Raw genomic sequence first — 27,746 nt, 5'->3', positions numbered from 1 at the left:
AAGGTGATAAAGTCCCTCCTTTTATGCCTTTCCTAATGGAGAAAATTTTCCCATGAAGGCAATAAGTGTTTTAAAAATGGTCTGGTCTTGGGCTGGCGCCACGGCTCAATAGGCTAATCCTCCGCCTTGTGGCGCTGGCACACTGGGTTCTAGTCCCATTTGGGGCGCTGGATTCTGTCCTGGTTGCCCCTCTTACAAGTCAGCTTTCTGCTATGGCCCGGGAGCGCAGTGAAGGATGGTCCAAGTGCTTGGGCCCTGCACCCCATGGGAGACCAGGAGAAGCACCTGGTTCCTGCCTTCAGATCAGCACCATGCACCGGCCGCAGTGGCCATTGGAGGGTGAACCAACGGAAGGAAGACCTTTCTCTCGAGGTCTCTCTCTCTCTCTCACTATCCACTCTGCCTGTAAAAAAAATGGTCTGGTCTATAATCCTTTTTCCTATATTCTATTGCTAGAAGGCCAGTATTTTGTTTATCCTATGAGAAAACCCTATATCATTCATTCATTTATTCACTCAACAAATGTTTATTGAATCACTTCTATAATCCAAATAGTCTTCCAGGGCTTTGGTGGACAAAACAGACAAAGGTCTCTGCACACATGCAACTCACATGCTATACAAGTAGACAAAATGAATAAGCAACATTAGATAGTGTATGGCGTGATGGTAAGTGCTATTGAGAAATGTGAAATTATAGGGATGTGAAGTCAGGTGCTGCTGAGCAAGCTCCCCAGGGTTGGCTACTTTGTTTTTTCTTTTTATTTGATGGATAGAGTTAGACAGTGAGAGAGACAGACAGAGAGAAAGATCTTCCTTCTGTTGGTTCACCCCCCAAATGGCCACTATGGCCAGAACTATGCCGATCCAAAGCCAGGAGCCAGGTGCTTCCTCCTGGCCTCCCATGCGGGTGCAGGGGCCCAAGCACTTGGGCCATCCTCCACTGCCTTCCCAGGCCACAGCAGAGAGCTGGACTGGAAGAGGAGCAACTGGGACTAGAACCTGGTGTCCACATGGGATGCTGGCCCCCAGGCAGAGGATTAACCAAGTGAGCCATGGTGCCGGCCTCTTTTTAAAAAATATTTATTTATTCATTTGAAAGTCACAGTTATAAAGAGGCAGAGAGGGAGAGATCTTCCATCCACTTGTTCACTCCCCAAATGGCTGCAACAGCTGGAGCTGTGCTGATCCGAAGCCAGGAGCCTGGGTCTCCATACAGGTACAGGGTCTCAAAGACTTGGGCCATCTTTCACTGCTTTCCCAGGCCAAAGCAGAGAGCTGGATTGGAAGAGGAGCAGCCGGGACTCAAACCAGCACCCATATGGGATGCCGGCACTGCAGGCTTCTTGCTTCACCTGCTACACCACAGCACAGGCCCTGTGTTCCCTTTCTGGGTACAGTTGCAGCCTTGGCAGCTCTGTTTGCCTGGGAAGCAATGCCCCTTGTAGAAGAGCAATTTGGTTAATCACAGCCTAAGTAACTGAAAATATCATTGCAATGCATCCTTCTAATGGGGATGTGAGATTCCTTCCAGACAAGATAGTGGAAGGCTGATTTTTAAACATGGGCCTGGTGGAAAAGATTCACTCAATGGTAGCTCTTCACCTCCAAGTCAGTTAGTGTCTTCTCTCCACTGCCACATAAGAATCCCTGGGGATGTTTAGGAGTGAGAAAGAACCCCCTAAATAAAAACCACCTTAATGTAGACAAATACATCTGAAATCAAAAAGGAATGTTCCATGTCCAGTGCTTGCCATGTGTTTTTCTGTCATTTCCTGTCACCTTCACATATATAGAAAGTTTTTGTGGTAATCCAAGATGGTGGGTTAGCACCAGGATGGTCTGACTCACGTGGGGAAAGATTAATATTTAAAAAGGGGGAGAAACTACACACCTAAGATAAAGCCACTGGTAAACCACAGTGGGAAATCCAGAGAGAAAAAATAGAGACTTCCGGGTCTGCGCTGAAAGAGCAAATAAGAATCAAAAAGGCAGCAGAGGCTTGGACCCGGGGATGAGGACGCCAGCCCCAGCTTCCAAGTGAGAGGGGAATCTGCAGGCCCTCGGCACTGAAGATAGCAGTGGGAGGGAGAACTTGGAGAACTGCTTTTGAATTTCCATGCAAGCCCCCAGGATAGCAGAGGCAGGATAAAATAAGTAAGCAAGTAAGTAAGTAAATAATAAATAAATAAATAAATAAATAAATAAATAAAGAGGTGCCACACCTCTCCCCCCTCTGTCCCCTTTCCTCCCGCCAAGGGTCATGTGATTTTTTTTTCTGTATGTAGGCTGGTGGCTACTGCCCCCACCTCCTGTGCACACACCCAGCAATACAGGGGGTAACCTCACCCCCAACCCAAGCAGCAGGGGCCACAACAATTCAGAAGAATTCTGTCCCACTCCATACCATACCAGTTGCCTGGCAATGGAAGGGGAAGCCCCGCATATGGGTCTCTCTTATCCACCAATGAGAAGTGAGCTAGGTTGTAGTGGGCGAAGGCTTGGTGTGCTTGCAACCCACAGATCTGACCAGAGGAAAGAACCCACCTTGGGAGCTGCGTCCAGGACAAAGTGAAGCTAAGCCCTGGGCAACTACAGAGCACTTCCCCTCAACCCCCGAGCTCCTCAGTTACCTATAGCAGCTCATAACAGAGGGAACCGTGCTCACAGAAAAGACTCCACAGATCAAAGGTGCAGTTCATTAAGCAGTATGAATGAGTGCTGAGCACACCAGGGACTAACTCCGGGGCAACCCGTGGCTGTGAGGAGAAGGGTGGGTCACACCAACAGAAGTGACCAACCTTTTCCATCCAGATAACCAGAGGAGAGCTACCAAGCCCAGTGGGGATCTTGCCTTGGATACTTACGCTACCCTGGAATACTGAACAGAGCACCCAGGCCACAGCCAGCACACATCTTTTGGTACTCACTGCAAGTAAAGGTGTCCCACTAAGCCACAGAGACACAAACCAAAGATAAAAGCCATCAGATGATAAAAAAAAAAACCTACACAAATGCTGAAAAACAAAGGAAGAAATTTAAGTAAGACACTATGAGCCCCCCAAAGGAACACGACAACTCCTCAATATTAGAAGGTGAAGATGAAGAGATCGAGGATATGCCAGAAACAGAATTCAGAAAATTAATCGTCAGATTACTTAGAAGCAATGAGAAGCAAAGTCACAATCTAAATGAAAAGCACTCCCAAGAAATTGAGATATTAAAGAGAAGTCAGAATGAAATACTAGAAATGAAGAGTTCAATAGATCAAATAAAAAATGCAGTGGAAAAATTTAACAACAGAGTTGGTGAAAGAATATCTGAACTAGAAGAATTGGAAATTTTGCAATCAAACCAAAAACAACAAGAATAAATTAGAAAACTAAAAAACACTGTTGGAGATCTAAAAGATACTATCAAATGACCCAACACACAGGTTCTAGGAGTTCCTGAAGGCATAGAAAAAGAGAAAGGATTAGAAGGCCTTTTTAATGAAATAATAACAGAAACCTTCCATAATTTGGAGGAAGAGACATCCAAGTACAGAAAGTACACAAAACTCGCTATACACATGGCTAGAAAAGATCTTTACCATGACACATTGTAGTAAAAATCTCCATAGTAAAACATAAAGAAAATATTCTAAAGTGTACATGAGAGAAATGCCAGATTACATTCAGAGGAACCCCAATTAGAATCACAGCAGACTTCTCATCAGAAATCCTATAGGCTAAGAGAGAATGGTGAGATATATTCCAAGTCTTAAGAGAAAAAAAAACTGTCAACCCAGAATATTGTACCCTGCAAAGCTCTTATTTAAGAAAATCAATCTCTGGAGCAAGGACAGTCTCTTCAACAAATGGTGCTGGGAAAACTGGATCTCCATATGTAGAAGCATGAAGCAAGACCCCTACCTTATACCTTTCACCAAAATCCACTCAAAATGGACTAAATACCTAAATCTATGACCCAACACCATCAAATTATTAGGGAAAATTGGGCAGATCCTACAAGATATTGGCATAGACAAGGAGCTCTTGGAAAAGACCCCAGAGGCATAGGCAATCAAAGTCAAAATCAACAAATGGGATTACATCAAATTAAGAAGATTCTGCATTGCAAAAAAAAAAAAAAAACACTCAGCAAAGCGAAGAGGCAACCTACAGAATGGGAGAAAATATTTGCAAACACTACAACTGATAAAGGATTAACAACCAGAAATATAAATAGATCAAGAGACTCATCAACAACAAAACAATCTGGTTAATAAATGGGCAGAGGACTTAAATAGACATTTCTCAAAACAGTAAATCCAAATAGCCAACAGACACATGAGAAAATGCTCAGGATTGCTAGCCATCAGAGAAATGCAAATCAAAACCACAATGAGGTTTATTCTCACCCCTGTTAGAATGGCTTTCATACAGAAATTGATAAACAACAAGTGCTGCCGAGGATGTGAGGGAAAAGGTATCCTAATCCACGGTTGGTGGGCATGTAAATTGGTAAAGCCACTGTGGAAGACAGTATGGAGATACCTCAGAAATCTGAATATAGATGTACCATATGACCCAGCCATCCCACTCCTGGGAATCTACCCAAGGGAAATGAAATCAGCATATAAAAAAGTTATCTGCACCTCCATGTTTATTACAGCTCAATTCACAATAGCAAAGGCATGGAATTAACCCAAATGCCTGTCAACTGAAGACTAGATAAAGAAATTATGGGATAGGTACACCATAGAATACTACATAGCAGTAAAAAAATGAAATCCAATCATTTGCAACAAAATGAATGAAATTGGAAGATATCATATTTGGTGAAATAAGCCAGTCCCAAAGAGACAAATTCTATATGTTCTCCCTACCCTGTGATAACTAATAGAACACCTAAAAGGCAACCTGTAGAAATGAAATTGACACTTAGAGAAGCAATGACTTTGAACAGCCCTTATTCTTACTGTTAAAGAACATGCTTTTTAGTCTATATTTTTGTTTTTCTTTTCTTTTCCTTTATCATATCTTCCTTTTTTTCTTTCATACTAAATGTTGAACTCTTTACTTAACATAGAGTTAACCATATGTGTATGAAGTTAATTTACCTTAGTAAAAAATAAGAGTGAGAATAAGAAAGGGAAGAGGAAGAGAGGGTGGGAGGGCGGGCACAGTGGAAAGAATTACCAATATCATAAAGTTGTAATCATAAAATGTATGAAGTTTGGCACTCTGGCCTCAGAATCAGCCCTTAGGGCATTCGGATCCAGCTGAAAAGCCCATGAGAGTATTTCAGGCATGGAAAGCCAAGACACTCTGGCAAATAAATAAATGAATAACCTAAATGAAAGATCTCTGTGAGTGAGATCCCAGTGGAAAGAACAGGTCATCAAAGAAGCAGGTACCTTTCTCTGAAGGGAGGACAGAACTTCCACTTTGACTATGACCTTGTGCAAATATGATCAGAGTCAGAGAACTCAAAAGGCTTCCATAGCCTTGGCAACTCATGACAAGAACCTAGGGTGATTACTGATGCCATAAACAAGAGTGTCAATTTGTTAAGTCAACAACAGGAGTCACTGTGCACTTACTCCCCATGTAGGATCTCTGTCCTTAATGTGCTGTATTGTGATTTAATGCTATAACTAGTACTTAAACAGTGTTTTTCACTGTGTGTTTCTGTGTGGGTGCAAACTGTTTAAATCTTTACTTAATATATACTAAATTGATCTTCTGTATATAAAGAGAATTGAAAATGAATCTTGATGTGAATGGAAGGGGAGAGAGAGCGGAGGGAAGTTATGGGGGCGGGGAAAGCCATTGTAATCCATAAGCTGTAGTTTGGAAATTATATTCATTAAATAAAAGTTAAAAATGTATGAAGTTTGTAACTGCAAAGCAGTATAGTTCTGCATACATTCCTACAGATTTACTTTTAAGAGTACAGTTTAAAAACTTGCCATGGGGCTCCAAATTCCCTTAAGCTGGTTGGTAAAAACAGCAGCTTAAGTGTTATAGAGATTAAATGGATAGGATTAAGTGGTAAAGTAACCATAGATAGGAACAAGTGTTAAAGTAATCATATAAATAGGATTAAGTGTATGGAAATAATAACAGAATTAAAAAGGAGTGAAAACTCCAACATGGGAAGCAGTCCACACAGCAAACTCATAGATTAACAATAGCTTTAAGTAGCACTCTAACCTCAGAAACAGCCCTTAAGGCATTCTGATCTGACTGAAAAGCCCAGGGGAGCATTTCAGGCATGGAATGCCAAAACACTCTGGCAAAAAAGTTAAACATAATATAAAGATAATTGAAAATGAATCTTGATGTGAATGGAATGGGAGAGGGAGCGGGAGATGGGAGGGGTGCGAGTGGGAGGGATATTATTGGGGGGGAAGCCATTGTAATCCATAAACTGTACTTTGGAAATTTATATTTACTAAATAAAAAAAAGAAAAAAAGTTATACATGAAGTACCTATGTGGGTGACTCCCTAGTGGAAAGAAGTGGCCACCTAAGAAGGATGTATGTTTCTCTGAAGTTAGGAGAGAACCTTCACTTTGCTTATGATCTTGTCAAGCTGGTGGATCCAAAAGACTTCCATAACTGAGGCAGCTTGTGTCATGTCAAGAGCCTTGGGTGATCCCTGACATCATTCATAAGAGTGTTAATTGTTAAAAATACAAGAGCTACTTTGCACTAACTTCCCATGCAGGACCTCTGTCCCCAAAGAGTTATATCATGAGACTCAATAGTAAAACTTCTCAAGAATCTCTTCCTTTTAGTGTACTAAGTGGAGGATATTATTATGTCTCATAAGTTACAGTTATGTCTAAGAGTTCGCTAAAGATGCACAATTCTTGGGTTCACCTGTAAAGATAATTAAGTTTCTAAAAGGAAAGAAGGGGGAGGAAGGAAGGGAAAGGCAGAAGGGGGAAAAAGTGAAATCACCTTCAAGAAGCAATAACTTTGAACAACCCTTGTCTGGACTACTGAGGAACAGTTTTCTTAGTTTTTTCATTTTATTTTTTCCTTTTTTTTTCTTTTTCTTTCTCAGACTAAACAGGAAAGGGAAGAGGAAGAGGAGTGGGAGAGTGGGTGGGGGGCAGGTAAAGTGGGAAGAATTACTGTGTTCCAAATGTTGTATTATAAGATGCAAACAAATAAATTAAAAAAACTTAATCACAATAACTGAAAAAAAGAAAGCCTTTGAAAGAATAAGTGTTTAAGAACTTAAAATTTTCAATGCAGAGAAGCCAATATAACCTTCTCTTCTCTATGATTTTCTCTCCCCAAACTCTTTGCTCATAAGATATACATTCATAAATATACTCCCTAGGAGTGATTGATACATATCTCCCTCTCTCCCTCCCCCCTCTATTGTTCCCTACCACCCTCCTTCTCTGCTTCACTGCATAGATTGCATTGATTACTTCACTTCAGGTATATAAAGGTGTTGTACATATACCTCACATACATTAAAGTTTGTCTTTAAATTATATTTTGTAATCTCTAATTGAATTATAATTCCCTTCTGTTTCCTAAACGTGTATACATTATACATCTTTTTTCCTTTAACTATTCTTCTCTTTTTCATTGTCCTATTTCTAAACACTCAGCCTTTGGCAATGCCTCTTTATTAATACAGGAGTACAGCTCCAACCCAGAGCATGTTTTCATCTTGATGTTTATGCAGACTTCAGGTCCTGATTTGATCTCTCCAGCCTACCTGGGGAAGGCTACTTCCTGTGTCCTGGCAACTCCACCCTGCTATTCCCGTAACTGCTCTATGGCTGCACCTAGAGCTTGGCTTCTCTGAGATTTCCTCTTGGGGCCAAGGGTCTGGAAGGATGGGCTGAGATGAGGATGCAAAGAAAAATTATGAGAGTGGGAGGAAGGACTGTATTTGAATATTTCTACATATGGATGATTTGCTTTTAGTCTTATCTGGTGTTCTCTGAGTTTCTTAAATACGTGGTTTGGTGTCTGACATTGATTTTTAAAAATTCTCAGCTATTGTCACTTCAAATATTCTTCTGATCCTTTTTCCTTCCATTTCCTCCTTCTGTTATCACTGTTATGCTGTGTTACACCTTTTGTAATTGACCCACAGTTCTTAGATATTCTCTTGCAGCTTTTAAATGTTTCTTCCCTTTGCTTTGCACTTTGGGAAATTTCTATTGACCTATCTTCAACCATGTGAATTTCTTCCTCAACCATGTCCATCAACTGGTGAGCCCATTGCCTTAGTTCAGTCTGCTGCAACAGAATCCACAGACTGGGTGGCTTCTAAACAATAGGAACTTATCTTTCTCACAGCTATGTAGTTGGGAAGTTCAATATCAAGACATCATAGATTTTGTGTTGGGAGGGCCCATTTCTTGGTTCATAGATGGCTGTCTTTTTACTGCATCTTACCTCGTCCAAGGAACATGGAAGCTCTCTCCTGGAGTCCCTTTTATAAGGGCACTTACTCCACTCATGATTAGGTCAGTAACCTCCTTACAACATTGGAAACTGGGCTTCAGCATGCAAATTTTGGGAGCACACAAACCTTCCATTTATATACTCATCAGAGGCATTCTTCATATATATTACAGTATTTTTAGTTCTAAAATTTACTTTTTATTCTTTTTTTAAAAAGATTTATTTTTTATTTGATAGAGTTTCAGAGAGAGGTAGAGACAGAGAGAGAGGTCTTCCATCTACTGGTTCACTCCCCCAGATGGTCACAACAGCTGGAGATGTGCCAATCCGAAGCCAGGAGCTGTCGCTCCCCCTCTTCGTGGAGGAGCAACACAGGACCCTGCGCTGTTCTTTCGTCTGCTCGGCCCTCCCCGGGTTTGCTGCTGGTTCTTCCCGGGTTGGCTACTATCCCTTCCACCTCCGTGGAAGGGCAGTTCCCCCTGGCCGCATTCCCCACTTCCGCAGGGGAGCGGCACACCACCGGCCGGCTTTCTCGGGGGCTGCACGGGTTCCCTTAGATGTTCCCCATAGATGTTCCCCGGTGCATGCTGTCTCTCTCCTCCTTTATAGTCCTCCTCCGCCAATCCCAACTCGGCTGCCCACACGCCGAGTACGCTGCTCTCCTCCAATCAGGAGCAAGTCCTACAATTTATTAGTTGAACTGGAGGCAGCTGTGCAGAAGCTGTTTACTTCTCTCCCAGCGCCATATTGTGGGAGAGCAGATGCATAGAATAAGTCTTAATTCGAGTAACTTAGTCTAGTCCGGATTGCTCCCCACAGATCCCCCTTTCTTTTTATTTTTGGCGTTGATACGCGCCTGTCTTCGGTGTCCCGCGGCACACACTCTGCTCTACTTGCTAGAGTTGCCACAGGCTCTTACAAGTCCTATCAATCAGGAAAACCGAATCCGGGTCCTCTCTTCGCCATTGTGAGGAGGTTTTTAGGCGCTGATGCGTGCCTGTGTTCGGTGCCCTGCAGCGCATGCTCTGCTCTGCCCGCAGGGGCTTACAAAACCTATCAGGCAAACCGAATCCAAGCCTTCTCATTGCCTTTTTGTGGGGGAGACTTATTAGTGTTGGTTTGTGCCTATCTTCGGTGACCTGCAGCTCATACTCTGGTCGAGCTGCTTGCTGGCGCTTACCGCCTTAAATCAGGCAGACCGAATCCAAGCTTAATATTGTTGTATTGTGGGGAAGCCTTACTGATGTTAATTCGTGCCTGTCTTCGGTGACCTGCGGCGCATAAGCTGCTAGCTGCCCGCAGGTGCTCATCGCCTCACTTGATTAGGCAGACCGAATCCAAGCTCTCACATTGCAGTGTTGTAGGGAGGCCTTTTTATTTCTCTATTTCTCTATCTCCGGGCATTCCTATTTCTCCCATTTTACTTCTATCTTCCAGCATTCCTATTTTTCTCACTTTACTTCTAAAACTTCTGTTTCTCTTATCCCCGCAGCTTCCCGGCACCTCGCCCCGCCGGCGGGTTCCCGGCTCTGCGCCGCTTCAGCCCGCGCGCCTCTCTCATCTGCGCAGCTTCCCGGCTTTGCGCGGCTCGGCTTCGCGCGCTCCGCGGTCTCCACGCTTAACCCTTTCGCGTCTGAACCACGGCCTACGCCAGCCCCGTTCCCTATCTATTCACGCCCCGTGCTCTCTCTGCACGCGGCGGCTTCCGCGAGTAACACAGCGTAACTTACGTGTCCGCCACTAGCATTCAATCTAAGTTCCCCGAGCTAGCCTGGCGAATTCAACCCAGCGTACGTCTCCGCCCCACGGTTTGGCTTCCCGTCCTTTGCTCCCCGGGCTAATCAGACGGATCCCAACCAGGCTCACGTTTCAGCTTCTGGTTTCAACTTTTCGCCCCCTATTCCCGGGCTAACTTGAGAATCCCAAAGTGGCTTCCGTGTCCGCCTTGGCCTGCCCCCCGTGGCTTCAATTTCCCTAACATTTTTCTCTACCCGGTATGTTTCCCCAAACTTTCCTCCAACAATACTCCTCCCTCATTTCTCCTGGCCTCTCCCCACAGTCCGCATCCGAGTCTGTTTGTTCTAGCTTTCACTTTCGCTTTCGACCTTAGAGATTTCTCCCAGCTTCCCCCCGTAGTCCGTATCTGAGTCTATGCCTAGGCTTTCAATAGCTTCTTCCGGCACCCTTTTCGTCCGGCTTTTCCCTAGGCTGTTTGCTAGTCTCTCTCTCCGGTAATTTCCACTTCTTCCCGTTTCTTCCCTCCTAAGTTTCCTATCCGAGTCACGTTTCCTATCCGAGCTAGGTTTCCTATCCGAGTCACGGCACCATTATGTCGCTCCCCCTCTTCGTGGAGGAACGACACAGGACCCTGCGCTGTTCTTTCTGTCTGCTCGGCCCTCCCCGGGTTTGCTGCTGGTTCTTCCCGGGTTGGCTACTATCCCTTCCACCTCCGTGGAAGGGCAGTTCCCCCTGGCCGCATTCCCCACTTCCGCAGGGGAGCGGCACACCACCGGCCGGCTTTCTCGGGGGCTGCACGGGTTCCCTTAGATGTTCCCCATAGATGTTCCCCGGTGCATGCTGTCTCTCTCCTCCTTTATAGTCCTCCTCCGCCAATCCCAACTCGGCTGCCCACACGCCGAGTACGCTGCTCTCCTCCAATCAGGAGCAAGTCCTACAATTTATTAGTTGAACTGGAGGCAGCTGTGCAGAAGCTGTTTACTTCTCTCCCAGCGCCATATTGTGGGAGAGCAGATGCATAGAATAAGTCTTAATTCGAGTAACTTAGTCTAGTCCGGATTGCTCCCCACAAGGAGCTAGGAGCTTATTCCAGGTTTTCCACATGGGTACAGGGGCCTAAGGACTTGGGCCATCTTCCACTGCTTTCCCAGGCCATAGCAGAGAGCTGGATCGGAAGAGGAGCAGCTGGGTCCTGAACCAGCACCCATATGGGATGCTTCAGGCCAGGACTTTAACCCACTGTGCCACAACACCGGCCACTTGATTATTTCTAGTTTCCATCTCTCTGCTCCCATTATGTATCATACGTGTACATTTTTCCATTACAGGTATTATCAAGTTAATCATTTTTTTAAAAAAAATTTCAGTCTGATAATTTCAAACTCTGTATCAGATCTGAGAATGGTTCTGGGTCGTACTTTGTCTCTTTAAATGGTTTATTTTGCCTTTATCATGCCTTGAAAATCTCTGAGGATGTTATACATGATGTGTTAACTCAAAGGAACTGTGATAAATTGGTTTTTATCATGAAGTTTTGTGTTTTTCTGAATAGGACTTGGGCTGTGTTTGCTGAAGATATCGGAGACTAAAAGTTCCACTGGTGTCCTTGTTTTTGGCTCCTTGTTGTCTTTGAGTTTCCCTAGAGATTCCATTTCAAATAGGATCCAAGCCTTTCAGTTCTTTCCATTCTTTAAGATTTATTTATTTATGTATGTATTTATTTATTTGAAAGAGTTTCACACAGAAAGAAGGAGAGCACAGAGAGAGAGAAGTCTTCCATCTGCTGGTTCACTCCCGAGTTGGTCACAGTGCCGGAGCTGTGCCCATCCGAAGCAAGGAGCCAGAAGCTTCATCTGGGTCTCCCATGCAAGTACAGGGGCCCAAGCACTTGGTCCACTTTCCACTGCTTTCCCAGGCACATTAGCAGCGATGCTGGATCGGAAGTGGAGCAGCCAGGACTTGAACCAGCATCCATATGGGATGCAGGCACTGCAGGTGTCAGCTTAACCCATTACACTACAGCACAGAGCACAGATCTCATTCTCCAGCTACTCTTCAATTACACTCCTCATGTTCCTTCTCATGCTGGACACAGCAGTGGGCTTCTGCCAAGATAAGCTGTCATTCTTTCGGTAACTTTCCCTCCACTTTTCAAGCCAGCAGCTGGCCCTGTGACCTGATTTTCAGATTATTCAGCTTTTTTCTTGTTATGAGAGTGGCAATGATGACTTCCAACTCTTTACATGTCACAGTATACACTCTCTCTGTCACTCTGCCTTTCAAATAAAAAAAAAAGTGAGTGGAGTCTACATTTTGTTTGTATTTGATAATTTCTTGGGGTGGGCATTTAAGATCTTATTTCTAATTCCCTCTTTCTCTCCTTTTTTAAACATTTATTTATCTTCTTTTTATTTGAGAAGTGAGTTGGGGATAGGAGGAGAGAGGGAGAGAGAAAGAGGGAGAGAGAGACAGACAGAATCTCCTTTCCATGGATTCACTCCCCCAGATGCCCACAAAAGCCAAGGCTGGACCAGGACAGAGCCAGGAGCCCTGACTCAAATATTTTACACTTCTGCCTTTCTAACAGCTGACAATTTCTGTTTGGCATCCAGATGATTCCAGGAAGTGTGGTTCTACCCATGACTCCAGAGTGCAAGACCAGAATATCTACTTTCCTGGCCACAGTGACAATCCAGGAAGGCGTGTGGCCTAGGCCTCTTTAGTAAGGTTGAGTATACCAGCATTTCTCAACTGGGTTTCCATGACAGAATTAACCCCTGCACAAAATGATTTGAATCACTCTTTTCTCCATTCTCCAAAGCATGCCTAGCCAGAAACTAGATGTATAGAACCAAAGTTAATCTGTAGCACAGAATAGAACTCTTAGGACATTAGGTTAATTCTCTCAAGGAACCTTGATTGAAAAGGAACATTCTAGACTTTTACTCACAGCCACGCAGATAAATTACCTAGTCTCAGAAGTCTGATAGGAGTCAAACAACTATCAAGTATGACCTGATGGGACAAAACCCAAAGAGAGAAAGGATTTCCCAAGAAATGCTGCTGGCAATTAGGCTGCTTCCCCTCAAAAGGCATTTGCTGATTCCAGCTGAGGGCTGAGGTGGTGAGAGTGAGCTGTGTTTCTAGCAGGCTTATGAGCCTGGAGAGAAAACAGGAGTTAGGATGCTGCCAAAGGGAAAAGCAGAGTATGTACACAAGGCTTCCAATGGGAACTTCCAACGTACCCCCTCTGGGAGTAAGGCAGCCTCTACAAAGAATGAAACCCAGCTTCCATCATCTCCCTCGTGGAATGGATCCTTCCTGCCTGGCACAGCAAAAATAAATTAGTTCTGGAGGAAGAAGCTATCACCCAGAGCAATGCTATCCAACAGAACTTCGATCAGAGACGCAAATATAACATTTTCTGCAGCCACTTCAGTGAAAGGAGAAAGGATTAGATGACATTAATTTTAGTGATGTATTTTATTTCATCCAATAATCTAAAATATTACCATTTCAACATGTAGTCAATATCAAGAAATTCTAAAGGAAACAGTTTATATACTGGTTTTCCACACTGGTTTTCCATACTGCTTTTGAAATCTCGGGTCTGTTTTAAACTGTTAGCACACCTCAAATGCAATGCTAGATTTTCATCAAAAACACTAAATCTAGTTCCTTTGCCATAATTTAAAAGGCCACATTAAGCATGACTCACACTCAGAATTTTAAATAAAAGACATAGTTATTAAGGGAACAAGACAAAGAAGAAAAGAGACGCACCAGCTGCCATGCCATCTTCACACTTCCCTCGTTCACAGCAGGTACTCCCATGGTCTGCACGTTGTGGAGGAAGCGAGACCCTGAAGGCTGGGCCTTGGCTGCTGTGGGATCCCACCACCCTACCCAGACAGCGAGCAATGCCCTGCACTGCAGGAGCCCACCTTGTGCCCACTCCCCTACCTTCCAGGGCCTTCCTCAGATCTGAGCTAGAGAAGGAAGCTTGGTTCTCACAGGCATAGCTCTCCGGAGGTTGGCAGGTCAGAAACTGGGGCTCACTTTTAAGGGTCTTTGCTTTTTTTAGTACTAGAAACCTAGCCCTGCTCCCTTTTTGGTACAATGCTAGCAATGCTGTGTTCCTGATGAGCACAATGCTACTTTGGCTTGAGCCTATTGCAATTCCCAAACAAAGCAAAACTGATGACTTATGTTGGCTCTGGGTGAATGTACAGATTGATACAGACTTTGTGGAGGCACTGGAAATGAAAACTTTTGGACTAGAAATTCCATTTCACCAATTTCCCCTAGGGAAATAATAGGTAAGTGAATATTGATAGACATACAGAAACATTTACTGCCATGTTGCAAGCAGTGGCAAAACTGAAATAACTAAATATTGTGATTAAATGAATTATATTATATTCATTGAGTTGAACCCTGAAATACTGTTCAGGCATTAACTAACAATGTAACTGAATATATACTAATATAGAAAGAGACTATTATACATTGGATGGCAAGTTTCAAAACAATTTGAAATCATTCTGAAAAAACATATTTACTAGAAATCAAAGTTTAGAATTTGCACCAAATGCAAATAATAGTTATTTTTCAATGGTAGAAACAAAAATGATTGCTTTTGGCTTATTTCTTCTTCCAATATTTCTCAAATATAATCCTATTATTTGTTTAATAAAAGTTAGGCTGTTTCCTGCCTCATTGCTTTTGCCCAACTAGTCCTACTTATAACAACAGTGCTTACTACAGGTCACTTAATCCTTATCCCACTTAATCCTCTCAGCCACCCTCTGAGTACATAGTTCTCAATTCCAGATGTTAGGGAGACCTACCTATTGCCAAGGCAGGTGATGACTGGCAAACACCGGGTTACACATAGGTGTTTTTTCTTCACCACAATCAATAAACTCCTTCTGAGCTGGATCTATGTTCTCATCACTTCAATATCCTCTCTCTGGCCTTGTACCTGGTGGAGGAAATTTCAAGTCTCTGCTTCAACACCCCAAATTTACCCTCATCCCAATCCCTGAAAGGCCTTTCCAAGGAGGAGTCTTCCCAGAGCCCCATGCATGTCCTTGTTCCTCAGGCTGTAGATGAAGGGGTTCATCATGGGGGTCACCACAGCATACATCACCGTGGCCACAGAGTCCTTCATGGAGTAGGTGTGGAGGGGCTGCAGATAAACCATGCCTAATGTCCCATAGAAGAGGGAGACCACAGCCAAATGGGAAGCACAGGTGGAGAAGGCTTTGTACTTCCCTGTGGCTGAAGGTATTCTGAGGATGGCTCTGACAATGCGGATGTAGGACATGATCATGAACCCTAAGGGAGTGAAGAAGATGAAGCAGCCAGTGGCAATGAGCACCGTGTGATTGACCTGGATGTCAGAACATGCAAGCCTCAGCAGGACGTACATCTCACAGAAGATGTAGTGGATCTTGCGGGACCCACAGAAGGTCACTGTGGTCATGAGGAGGGTGTGGGTGAGGCCGTAGAGGATAGACAGGACCCAGCACAGGGTGAGGAGCAAGATGCAGAGCTTAGGGCTCATAGCTGTGACATAGTGGAGGGGGCGGCAGATTGCCACATAGCGGTCATAGGCCATCACCGCCAGGATGAGGTTGTCCAGGGCCACCAAGGACACCAGGAAGTAGAGCTGCACCAGACACCCCGCGTAGGAGATGGCTTTGTTCTGTGACTGAAGGTTCACCAGCATCTTGGGGATCGTGTTGGTGACAAAGAAGAGGTCGGTGAAGGAGAGGTTGGCCAGGAAGAAGTACATGGGTGTGTGCAGGCGGGAGTCGGAGACGATGGCCAGGATGATGAGCGCATTTCCCACCACCGTGACCAGGTACATGGACAGGAACATCCAAAACAGGACCCGCTGCTGTTCAGGGACCTCCGAGATCCCCAGGAGGAGGAACTCTGCGTCCTTACTTTGGTTGCCTCCGTCCATGCCCCAGCTTTCTGCAACATGAGCACCAGCAAACATTTACCAATTGCCCTCAACTGAATAAGAGCAAAAGGAAAGCAAAATCTACAGTTTTATTGCATTAAAAATAGCTTATGCTAAGCTTTCCAATATTCTAAATAGGTAGCAAAGTAATAACAGGGACAAAAGCAGAATATCGCAAATCTTTATGCAACTTATTCATTCTAGTAGCTTCTAATCTGAATATGATGGAAATAATGGCTATGTCTTATTCTAGGTCTTGCATTTGCCATACTCTTAAAGTACTTAAAGATAAATATATTAAATTGTGATATTGCATAGAGCTTAAAATATTTTTAAAACCATTTGTCCATGCATTGTAAGAAATAGATATTGTACAGTTAGACAAAGAGGGAAAAAGAAATTACTGGAAAGGAAAATGGGAAATTATCATTATTTGCTGATATGAAGACCTATCCAGGAAACATGAGACAATCAACTGAAATGATAGCAATAAAAAGAGATGTTAGTCAATCAGCTGATCCAAAGCAGACCCAAAGCAATGGTGCTCGCAGTAAGTCATGTAGTGAGTGGTTAAGACTGCACTATCAGGACACTTGAGTCCAAGTCTGAGTGCTCCCACTGACTGGCTTCCAACCTCAGACACGTTCCTGGGGCTCTTTCAAGTAAAATACACAAAATCTGATCTCTTTATATTAATAAAATAAACTTTTAAATAAATAACAATAAATAATTCAGTTCCCTCACATGCAAAGTGAGTTGCAGCAAAGACAAAATTAAAAGTGTTTAACACAGAGCTGGCATGAAGTGAGCAATCAGTAAATGCTGCCTATTATTGCTATATTTCAAAAATATATAAACAAGAGATTAAAATACAACACAAACCAGTCCCACCCACCTGATCAGCAAAACCAATCTAAGTATTGTTAACAAGAATTAGGCAGTATCTTCAACTTCTACAGAGAGACATAAAATAAAAATTTAATAAATGGATAGATTTACCAAGATTCTCGATAGAAATTGAAATATTGCAAAGGAATAAATTGACTTGAATTCCTCAGAAACAATCTTTGATGTCAAACTCATAACAGGATTTTGAGGAAACAAAACTATTGTAAATTTCATCTAAAACTAAGCATGAGAATAAGCAAAGGAAATGTTGAAAAAGAAGGTAACAAGATAACACTTGCTCTGCCAATAACCTGGACTCTAAAAGCATGTGGTATCAGTAAGAGAATGACAAGGTTGATAGGACTGATGGAACGCCAGGAAATGAACCAAATTTCTGTGCAATTTACTAGAGTGTTATGATAGGGCTTTAAATTGGCAGGTAAAGTTAGAATTTTTCAACAAATAGCATTGGGACAACCTTTAGATCAGTATTTCCTATCTGAGCTAAACGCAGAAAATATATTGAAGATAAAAAGTTTTTTCTTAGTTGTCCAATAATAGGAAAGTTCCATTTATATGGATGGAGATTAAATATATGATTGCTACATGTTTTCTAAAATGTCACAAAAAGTGTAGTTTTTCATTCAGATGGAGTATTTTAAAGTTAAAATCTTAGTATAAAGTCTGTCTTAAATTACTCTATATCAGATTATAGGAATAATCAACAGAGTGAAGGGAAAATATTCACAAGGAATTTATCCAACAAAGGTTTAATATCCAGAACATATAAAGAATTCACGAAACTCACCAATGCAATTAAGAAATAGGCAAAGGACCTGAACAGACAATTCTCAAAAGAAGAAATACCAATGGCCAACAAATATATGAAAAAGATGCTCAATATCACTACCTACTGGGGAAACATAAATCTAAACAAAGCCACAGTGAATGGCTAACATACCAGCAATGGTGTGGAGAAAAGGGAAGTCTTACACACTGTTGGTGGGAATGTAAATTAGTGTAACAGTATGGAGATTCCTTTAGAAGCTAGAAATAGAACTGCCACATGACCCAGCAATCCCCCTACTGGGTCTATATCCAAAACACATTAAATCATTTTATCAAAGAGATACCTGCTCCACAAGTTCGTTGCAACACTATTCACAATAGCCAAAACATAAAATCACAAAGTGTTCATCATTAGATGAATGGATTTTTAAAATGTCACACACATACACACACACACACACACACACAGTGGAATATTATTCACCAATTAAAAAGAATGAAATCCTGTGGCAGGTGTTTGGCACAGCAGTTAAGATACTGCTTAGGACATCTGCATTCCATATTGGAGTGCCTGGGTTGGAATCCTGGCTCCACTTTTGATCCTAGCTTCTTGCTAATGCACGCGCTGAGAGGTAGCAGGTGATGGTTCAAGCACTTGGGTTCCTGCCAACCATGTAGGAAACCTGGATTGGATTCCAGGCTCCTGGTTTCAGCCTGGCCCAGCCACAGCTGCTGTAGGCATTTGGGAAGTGAGTCAGTAGATGGAAGATCTCTCTTTGCCTTTCAAAACAATTTTTATAATTTTGCACAGCCTTCTTTACTGGTAAATAGAGATACAGATAAAGAAGCTTTAGGATTAATTCAATTGAAATGATAGATCAATAATTTGCCTCACTATCACAACCATCTTATCATCTAATTTGTCTCATATCATGTTGTAAACCTCAAATATATACAATAACACTTATTTGAAAAGCAAATAAATGCACTAGCTATTGCCAAATATACTGCAAGTAAATAGAAATGTTTTTGAGCTAAGTCACATCTTTTAGGAAAGATATCTCTCAAAGAATCGAGGGCAGTAGTCACATTTCCCAACAGTTTTTGAAGATACTTGACTCTGGGTAGTTCTTGCTTTTATCCTAGAAATCATTATGATATTTCTGACATTGAAGCAAATACTAGACAGCCTATACTCGGCTCTAGCTCTTACTTTTTAATTTTCTATTTCCTGAAGATTCTAGAAATATGTTAAAAGTCAGTTTCATACATACACTGTTACCTCCAGCAATAATTACATCAAATTTGAGTATTTGTCTACAAAAATAAAAGGAGAAAAATGAGCATTCAGCAATGTAATTTTGTGATTGGGATACAAAAATAAGTACCTACTTTTGTTTGAGCGATTTCTAGTTCCAGAAATTCATCTTAACACGATCAGGGGTGGGCACTTAGCCTAGGTGTTAAGTCACCACTTAAGATGCTTACATCCCACATCAGAATGCCTGGTTCAATAACGGCTCTGGCTCCTGATTAACACAGTTTCCTCCCAATACAGACCCTTGGCAGCAACAGTGATTGTTCAATAATGGGTTCCTGCCACCCACCCACGTGGCAGATCTGGATTGAATTGCTAGCTCGCTGGGTAATTTGGAAATGAATCAGCATGTAGGAGTGTCTCTCTCTCTCTCTCTCTCTCTCTCATGCTTAATTAGTTAAATTTTTAAAGAATAATACACTAGAAAAAATTGTAGGTATTGGGTGATTATCAGAGCCTTGTTAATAACAGTAAATTAACTATCAGAGACTTCATTTAAAAGATTACAGTGAGCAAATCCACAGAGATAGAAGTTACATTGATGGCAGCCAGAAACTGTAGAGGTGGAGTTAACCACTAGTCGGGACAGGGTTTCTTTGGCAAAAATGTTCTAAAACTGCATAGTGGTGATAGTTGCAGAAGATAATGCTATATCACAAATACTGAATTATATACTTTAAATGGGTGAGTTTCATAGTATCACTTAGATATCTTAACAAGGCTATTTACAGATCTGACCCCATATCTTCCTTCTTGTTACTAGGCTCCCCATGTCCTCCAAAGGAGCTCAAGTTCATGGCCAGGAGGTCAACAGTCCAGGATACCCTCGTCTCCTGACCTGACCCCTAGCCTCCACTCTGGACTCTAGTAACACCTTGTAGCTTGTATTTTTCTAGAATGCACAGAATGTTTTCCCTCCATCCACAGCATCAGCTGACCTCTTCCTTGAATGTGCTTTTTCACTCCATTTGTCAACTATCATCTCAGCAAGACCCATTGGAGCTCTCACTTAAGGATCTCTCCCCTCTGGCATCTCCCCACTCCTGGCCTTGCCCCCAAGGTCACAACTCCAACTTCTGCACAATTTCTTGGTCTTCATGTTCTTTCAAGATTTCCCATACCACAATTTGCCCTAATCCCTGTTTCCCCACGACATTCTCAGGATTTCAAGAGCAAGAATAGCATCATTTTCATGGCTGTGTCCTCAGGACCTTGCTCAAGGCCAGGCATGGTGTAGGGATCAGTGAGTGAGGGCTACACTGCACTGGGCAGAGTTTTAATGCACCCTATGAGTCCAAGAACAATGAACAGGGTAGGGTCATCAGCCCAAGAGCCTCCATGAGCAAGAGACTGTGCACATGGCAATTCAGTTTCTTGGAAAACCAGCCAGTGTGCCAGGAAAGTGTGGATCCTGCTCTCCAAATTCTATCTGGAACATCATTAAGTTGGGAGTCGTGGCAGAATAAGTCAATGTAGATGTGGGTACTGTGAGTAACCTGGGATATTCAAGTAATTGGGAACTCCAGGTCAAGGGCAGAGGATGAGGGCAGGCCTGGCACCGAGCAAATGAGCCGATTCACTATCCCAGTTTGCGGAGCTGAATTCCCAGGTATCCAGAGGCAAAAGTAGAGCAGGAGATCTTTTGAGTCAGGAATTTGGGTTCAACCCCAGTTTAACACATCTGGTTTTGGACAAGCCACTACCCTTCACTGAGCATTTGGTCAAACCACAGGTTAAGTGCCTTGTATATATTAAGGTCTTACACTTAGCTGTCCTGACAGTCCTTTGGGTTTCTATTATCTCATTTTATAGATGACTGATTGAGGCCTAGAAGGTTAACAAGTTTTCCAAAGTCACTCAAGTAGTAAATGATGGAGCAAGCTCTGTTCCCCTTCTTCTGCCTGCCAAGCCCATTCCCTAACCAGCGTGGGGGCTGAAGCTCAGGGCCCTCCAGGGCTGCCCCATGGCAGAGGAGGGTAGAAAGCATGAGGGTGGAGGGAAACAGAAGAATCCATAGCTCTCTGCTTTTGAATCCCTCATGACTTAGTGTACAACAGAACCTTTGAGCCCCCAAGACAATAATCCCTCATGACTTAGTGTACAACAGAACCTGTTACAATGTTCATTTTTAAAAGGATGCTCAGTCTCCTTCCTCGAGATAGGGGCAACAGCTCTCCTGTCAAAGCCAAGTCCTTTCCAGCAAGCATCTGGCAATTCTGATCATACCCTTTCGGAAGCACTGCTCTGAGCAAACGCTTTGTGTGATCAGACGGCCTGAGAGACACGTGGCCCTGCAAAGGGGGGAAGCTGTGAGGATGTTGTGGAAAAGGGCTCCAACCATGGGAAATTGGTCTTTATACCTCCTCTGTTGCTCCCTAGCTATGTGACCTTCAGCAGGGTGCACAGCCACCCTGAGCCCCATAAATGCTCTTTTGCAGGCTTGAGATTTACATGCAATGGGGCATGGGACCGCACTTTGAAAATTATCACATGCCAAATGATCAGAAGGATTCTTACATGACCTTTGAACACTAAGGGGTTAGATTATAAGAAGACGTTGTAACACATGTGAGTATGTTTGTGAGAGAGAAGATAAAGATTAGAGATTAGAAAGGAAGAGGAGAAAGATCCCGTGAGCCTGAGATGCCCAGACCTTACCTGCACCTGCACTGCTCTCAGAGTGCCCTGCTGCTGCTGCCTCCACTCTCCTCCTCCATCCAATGGAGGAACATAAAGGACCCTTTGCAGGGCTGTGGGACTCAGGGCTGCACCGGCGTAGAGATGCAAAGTGGGAGAACTAGGTGGGTCTTTGGTTTCCCTAAAAGAGAAAACAGAACATGAGACCGGGAGTGCTCCAACAAGGTGTGAGAGGGTGCCTGACGGCTGGTACCTGAGCCCCAGCTGAGGAAGGAAAGGGCCAAGTGGGGCTGGGTCAGGCTTATTTATCAATTTTGGGGAGGCCCCAGGGAGGCAATCCCAAGACAGCATCTACAGACAAACATGAGCCATTGCTCAAACACTAACCTCAGGAGCAAGGGCCTTGGGAGATGAGTCTTGTTTGCAAGGAGTAAGCCAGACCTCCTCCTCCCCCTCCCTTCTCCCTTGCCCTCCCTGCGTCTACCGGACAGAATGAGTTTGGGTCGCTCAAATCACAGCTGCCTTGACCCACCCACTCTCCAACAAACCTCCTAGTATCACTCCTGTCTCAAGGTTGAAAGAACTGCAGATTCAGACTGGCTTATTCATCCCCCATCCTCTCTCCATAAAGAAAGTAGATGTTTAGCATCCTCTCCAGCTAACATCCCATCTAGATACAGCCCATCGTTGTGTCTCCTCTTTGATGGGGAGCTCACTATTTTAAAACAGATTTCAAGCAACGTGCGTCCAGTCTCATACTAGGGAATTGTAAAAGCATTATGTCAGTTTGGAGTGTTTGTTTGGACCAGAGTAATGCCATACACACAGTGCTGGAGGGGGCGAGGGAGGAGGATGACTTCAGGCCTGCCCTGGGTTCTACTACTACATGGGTCATGATTATTGTTCTAGACCTAAGCTTTCCCCACTTTGCAGATCTAACAGTGACAAACCCTCCACTGGCCCAATCATGGGCTCATCATTATTGTCTTGGAGCCACACCCAGTCATCCTAGGGAGTCATTTTGTGTAGATTTCCCCCCTTATCCAAGATCCCATGGACACCTGAAACCACTGTAGTACCAACCCCTGCACATTCTGTTTTTTCCTATATACGCCATCTATGATAAAATTTAATTTTTAAATCAGGCACTAAAGGAGATTAAAACAACTAATAAAAGTAAGCAAGTATAACAATACGGTGTCTTAGAAATTATTTTAAATTCATGAATTGTTTCTGGAATTTTCCATTTAATATTTTTGGACCACAGTTGATCACAGGTAATTCAAATCATGGAAAGCGAAACCACGGGTAAGGAGGGACTATCATATCTGCCCCTAAGTAAGCATTTTTACCAAAGTGTAACATACCTAAGGAAGTACACAAAGTATAAATTTGCCGGTGGAGGCATCATTTTCTAACCTTCCCAATAAAAAATAAGTAGTGCAGTTAAGATAGTAAAACCACAGTCTTCAATAACACCTACGAGGCAATCACATGAATGGGTGACCGCAGGGTGCAGGTTTAAGACATGGGGTGGCCGTCAGGACTCAGTGTTTCTGGCCACAGCACCCTTTAGTGACAAAGCATCTCCACCACGAGGAGAAGTCACTGAGAGCAGATACCAAACTGAGTAGCCCAGGAAAGAAGGAGACAAAGCAAAGATCTGTCCAGGTCAAATCACGGGAAAGAAACAGCACCAGGGGATCCCAGAAGATGTCACCACACTCTGACCACTCCATCGAAACTACAAAATGTGAGCTTTTAGGCTGCGAAGTTAGGGAAACTGTCCCCAACTACCACTTCCTTAGGAAGGTTCAGGAAAAATAACTTCCCTTGAATATGAGCAACACTACATGATTGAGTCCTAGAAAGAGTGAAAAAGGAGCACTCAAATTTTAGGAAAAAATTATTAATGCAAGCTTATTCACAATTTTGAGCATCTATGAAAATTTAAATGTTCATTCTTTTTGAGACAATTCCACTTCTAGACTTGTCATGTAAAAACTTAAGCATCAGTGAAAAGCCAGCAAAGATAGAAGTACTACTAAATTTCTAACACTGTAATAACTCAGTTATTCCTATATCCAACGATAGGTGACTCAGTAAAATTAATCATTGTGTATGCAATGAAATGTCATTGTGTTAAAAGGAGTGAGGTATGCCTCAAGGCAGCAATGTAAAAATTTTTCTATGATGAAGTTTTAAGTAAAAAAAAAACTTTTATGATTCCATCATTTAAAATATGTGCTTGTATATTATCATAAAAACTTGCACATATATGTATTGAGCCACTAACATCAGATATTAATTTTGTAATTTAATAAAATACTGTGGCATAGCAGGTAAAGCCACCACCTGCAGTGCTGGCATCCCATATGCATGCTGGTTCAAGTCCCAGCTGATCCACTTCTGATCCAGCTCTCTGCTATGGCCTGGGAAAGCAGTAGAAGATGGCCCAAGTCCTTGGGCCCCTGCACCAGCATGGGAGACTGGGAAGAAGCTCCTGGCTCCTGGCTTCGGATTGGTACAACTCTGGCTGTTGTGGCCATTTGGGGAATAAACCATTGGATGGAAGAGCCCGCATTCACTCACTTGCTCGCTCTCTCTCCCCTCTCCCCTACAGCTCTGGCCATTGTGACCATTTGGGGAGTGAACCAGCAAATGGAAGACCTCTCTCTCTCTCTTTCTCTCTCTCTCTGCCTCTGCCTCTCTGTAACTCTGCCTTTCAAATAAATTAATTAATCTTTTTTTAAAAAATAAAAATTTACTAGTCACACAATTTGTCACCATAATTCTACCCCTAGGGATACATGCCCTAATAAATCATTCAAAATGGAATCAGCTTTATGTACAAAAATATCCATCACAACATTACTGATAATTTTTAAAGATTATTTATTTATTTACTTATTTGAAAGCCAGAGTAACAGAGAGAAAGAGAGAGAGGTAGAGAGGAAGAGAAAAGGTGAGAGAGATCTTCCATCTGCTGGTTCACTCCCCAAATACCAGCAATAGCCATGGCTGAGTCAAGCCGAAGCCAGGAACCTAAATGGTTCTCTCACATGGTCTCTCACATTGGGTGTCAGAAACCCAGGAAACTGGGCTATCATTTGCCTCCTTCCCATATGCATTAGTAAAAAGCTGGATTGGAAACAGAGTAGCCAGGACTCAAACTGGCACTCTGATATGAGATGTGAGTGTCCCAAGCAGCAACTTAACCAGCAGTGCCACAACTCCTGCTTCTACTTACAAATTTTTTACTGGTATGTAGAAAAGGGAACACTGTGGGAATGTAAATTAGTACAGCCATTATGGAAAACAATATGGAGTTTCCTCAAAAAAAAAATAGACATATCACATCCCAGCTATCCAACTTCTGTGGTGTCTGTCCTAAAGAAATGAAACCAACATATCAAAGAGGCAGCTGCATACCTGTGTCATTGCAGCATTGTACTCAACGGCCAAGATATGGAGTCAATCTAGGTGTCCATCTATGAATGAATGTATAAAGGAAATATAGCATATATGCATGATGGAATATTATCCATAAAAAAGTAATGGAATCCTGACATTTGCAGCAAAATAGATGGAACTGGAGGTTACTATAGTAAGTGAAATAAGCAGACACAGGAAGAAAAATAATTAATGTTCTCTCTCATACATGGAAGTTAAAAAAACAATCCATGTGAAGTTAGCAAAGCAATTACTAGAGGCTGGTGGTGGTAGTGGGAGAATGGATAACAGGGACCAAAACACACTCGGATAGAAGTGGATTCTGTGTTCCACAGCACAGACAGTGGCTCTAGTTCACAATATTCTGTATAAAGGACTGGAGGAGAGCTGGCATCTCCAAACATGAAAACAAAAAAATGGGAAAGCTAGTTGCCTGGTTACCTCAGTATGCTCTGTATTTATGTGTTGAAATATTGCACTGTACTCCATAAAAATGTGCAGGTATTACACATTAATCAAAAATCTTTGAAGAGAAAAAAGAGATGAAGCTCACTGTCCATCTTCAAGGAAACGTGGGGTATCTGATGGTACCTGTAACAGGGGAATATTCTGTGGCATGTTTATGGGCACAAAACTTCCTATGCCATGATAAGAAGGAAAGCTGTTTACACGTGCAGAGAAAAATGTCAGAAATAAACACACCAGTGTGTCACACCTAGGTCTCTGGGTGATGGGACTGTTTTTTTTTTCCTGTCTGAGTCTCAATGAACTAAGATCTCGAGCTTCTCCAGGGCAAGAATCACTTGTTGTTCTCAAATGCCCACAGAGCCTAGTGCAGGACTAGTGAGCCAGAAGACATTAGTAAGCATTTGCCTGCTGGGAGATCAGTTGGTTATGGTTTTGCTCCCCTGTGCACTTCAACTCAGATATTAATCACAAGGAAACTATCCACAGCCCAAGGAAGCTTGTTCAGTCAATGAATCTGGGTTTCCAGGATTTATTGAAATCGAAAGGTATCTCAGACAGGATCTGGGAGCCTCTCAGAGACACACGTCATTGGATCAAGCTGACATGTACTCCTCCTGAAGGTACTTCAGTGCACCAAAATTCTAGGTTGCTCAAGGATAGAGAAGTGAGGGAGTCACCATGCACTTTGTGAACATCAACACACATTTGCAGATATGCCTGTGTTTCAGAGGTCACTTAAACGATGAAGTCAGGAAAATCTCATGGCCCTTGCCCTCCCTATAGCATTCCAGCAATTTCTTTTAATACACAGACTTTCACTAACAGGGTCTGCCCCACCCTGGAACTGAGGGCTCAGAACTATTCAAGCAAGGCAGTAGCTCCATTTCCAGGTCTACTGGGACAAGGACATAAACTTGCATTATGCGGAACTAATTAGACATCTCAGCCTGTATTCTCTCAGTGCTCAGGGATGCCAGACCCCTGGAGCCACCCAGGAAACCAGGGAAGTAGGTAAGGACACTGCATTAAGAGCATCTCACCAGGATCAGTCCTCACACTGCCTCTAAGCTCCTGGCAATTCCCTTTCTAACAAGGCTCCAGAGAGGATCTGCTTCCTGCGAACTCTAGGTTTGTCAACTTGGTGCTAAATTAACCACTAGGGAAAGCCCCTACAACCCAGCACTTAATGAGTCAAAGTTTGCATTGTTTTAACTGCTTCTTGGAGTCTGGTCATGGAGTCCCTCTGCAAAAAGTTACTGTCACTCTCAACTTTCTTCACCTCAGACGTGGATCTTCACAAGGGCAGGGAGCCCTTAGGGTGGGAGAAATGGGTGGTTGCTGTTGTGTTGGTTTTGGTTTTCTTGGCTGCAATAGAGTAACTTATAACGGCTCAGCACATGAGGCACTATCACGCCCACTTTTGCAGAGCATCTCCTTGGTGTCCCTTTTATTTGCTCCCATCCCTAGTCCCTTTCCCTCCTCCCACATCAGCAGTCCCTTCAATAAATATATCCTGAAGAATACCTATTGGTGTGTGTCTATGTGTTGTATACACATACATAGCATTGTGCTAGAGACCCCTTTACATTTCTTATTTCATGCACTATAATTTTTATGATCCATTTTCCTTGCTATGTGGATACCTTATCCCTGCTTCTTTTATCTCTCTGCTATCCAACTTCCTCATACAAACAGAGCAGTTTTCCTAAAGTCTAAATTGAATTTCTCATTTCCCTTCTTAAATCATTTCAAGAACTTCCCCCTCACACTTAGGGGAAAAATAACCTGCAAAGCTTTACCTAGTCTCATTCCTACATGTGTCTGTAACCAAACCAAACATCTTTTTTTCCTTCTCATATTATAATGAACAAAAGCAAACTACTGAGCTTTTGACTGACTTATGTGTCTGTTCAAACAGAGAAATAATGTTTGCTTGTAAATTCCAGAAGCTGGCCTCCAGAAAGCAAGCTGCAGTTGCAAGTAATCTGGACCTCTCTGATCAGCATGACCAGAGGTTTGAATTTTTTTGTAACAAAATGTAAAGAGCTACAAAT

The 27,746-nt window shown here is 42.9% G+C and overlaps 1 protein-coding gene across 1 annotated transcript; it reads right to left on the bottom strand.

The window, feature by feature from the left end:
• Positions 1–15,197: 15,197 nt before the first annotated feature.
• LOC100338177 (olfactory receptor 1D2) lies at positions 15,198–16,154 on the bottom strand. The gene has a single exon (XM_008271087.3). It carries the CDS (start codon positions 16,137–16,139, stop codon positions 15,198–15,200), a length of 942 nt encoding a protein of 313 aa, XP_008269309.2. The 5' UTR covers positions 16,140–16,154.
• Positions 16,155–27,746: the final 11,592 nt, after the last annotated feature.

Source organism: Oryctolagus cuniculus, chromosome 17, assembly GCF_964237555.1.
Source record: "Oryctolagus cuniculus chromosome 17, mOryCun1.1, whole genome shotgun sequence".
Lineage (NCBI taxonomy): Eukaryota > Metazoa > Chordata > Mammalia > Lagomorpha > Leporidae > Oryctolagus > Oryctolagus cuniculus.
Note: the sequence above shows the minus strand (reverse complement) of the source record. Positions and strands in the feature narration are given on the sequence as shown.

Bases quoted from the DNA above. Each gene is read 5' to 3' on its own strand.
- LOC100338177 (XM_008271087.3), bottom strand. From the start codon at position 16,139: ATGGACGGAGGCAACCAAAGTAAGGACGCAGAGTTCCTCCTCCTGGGG.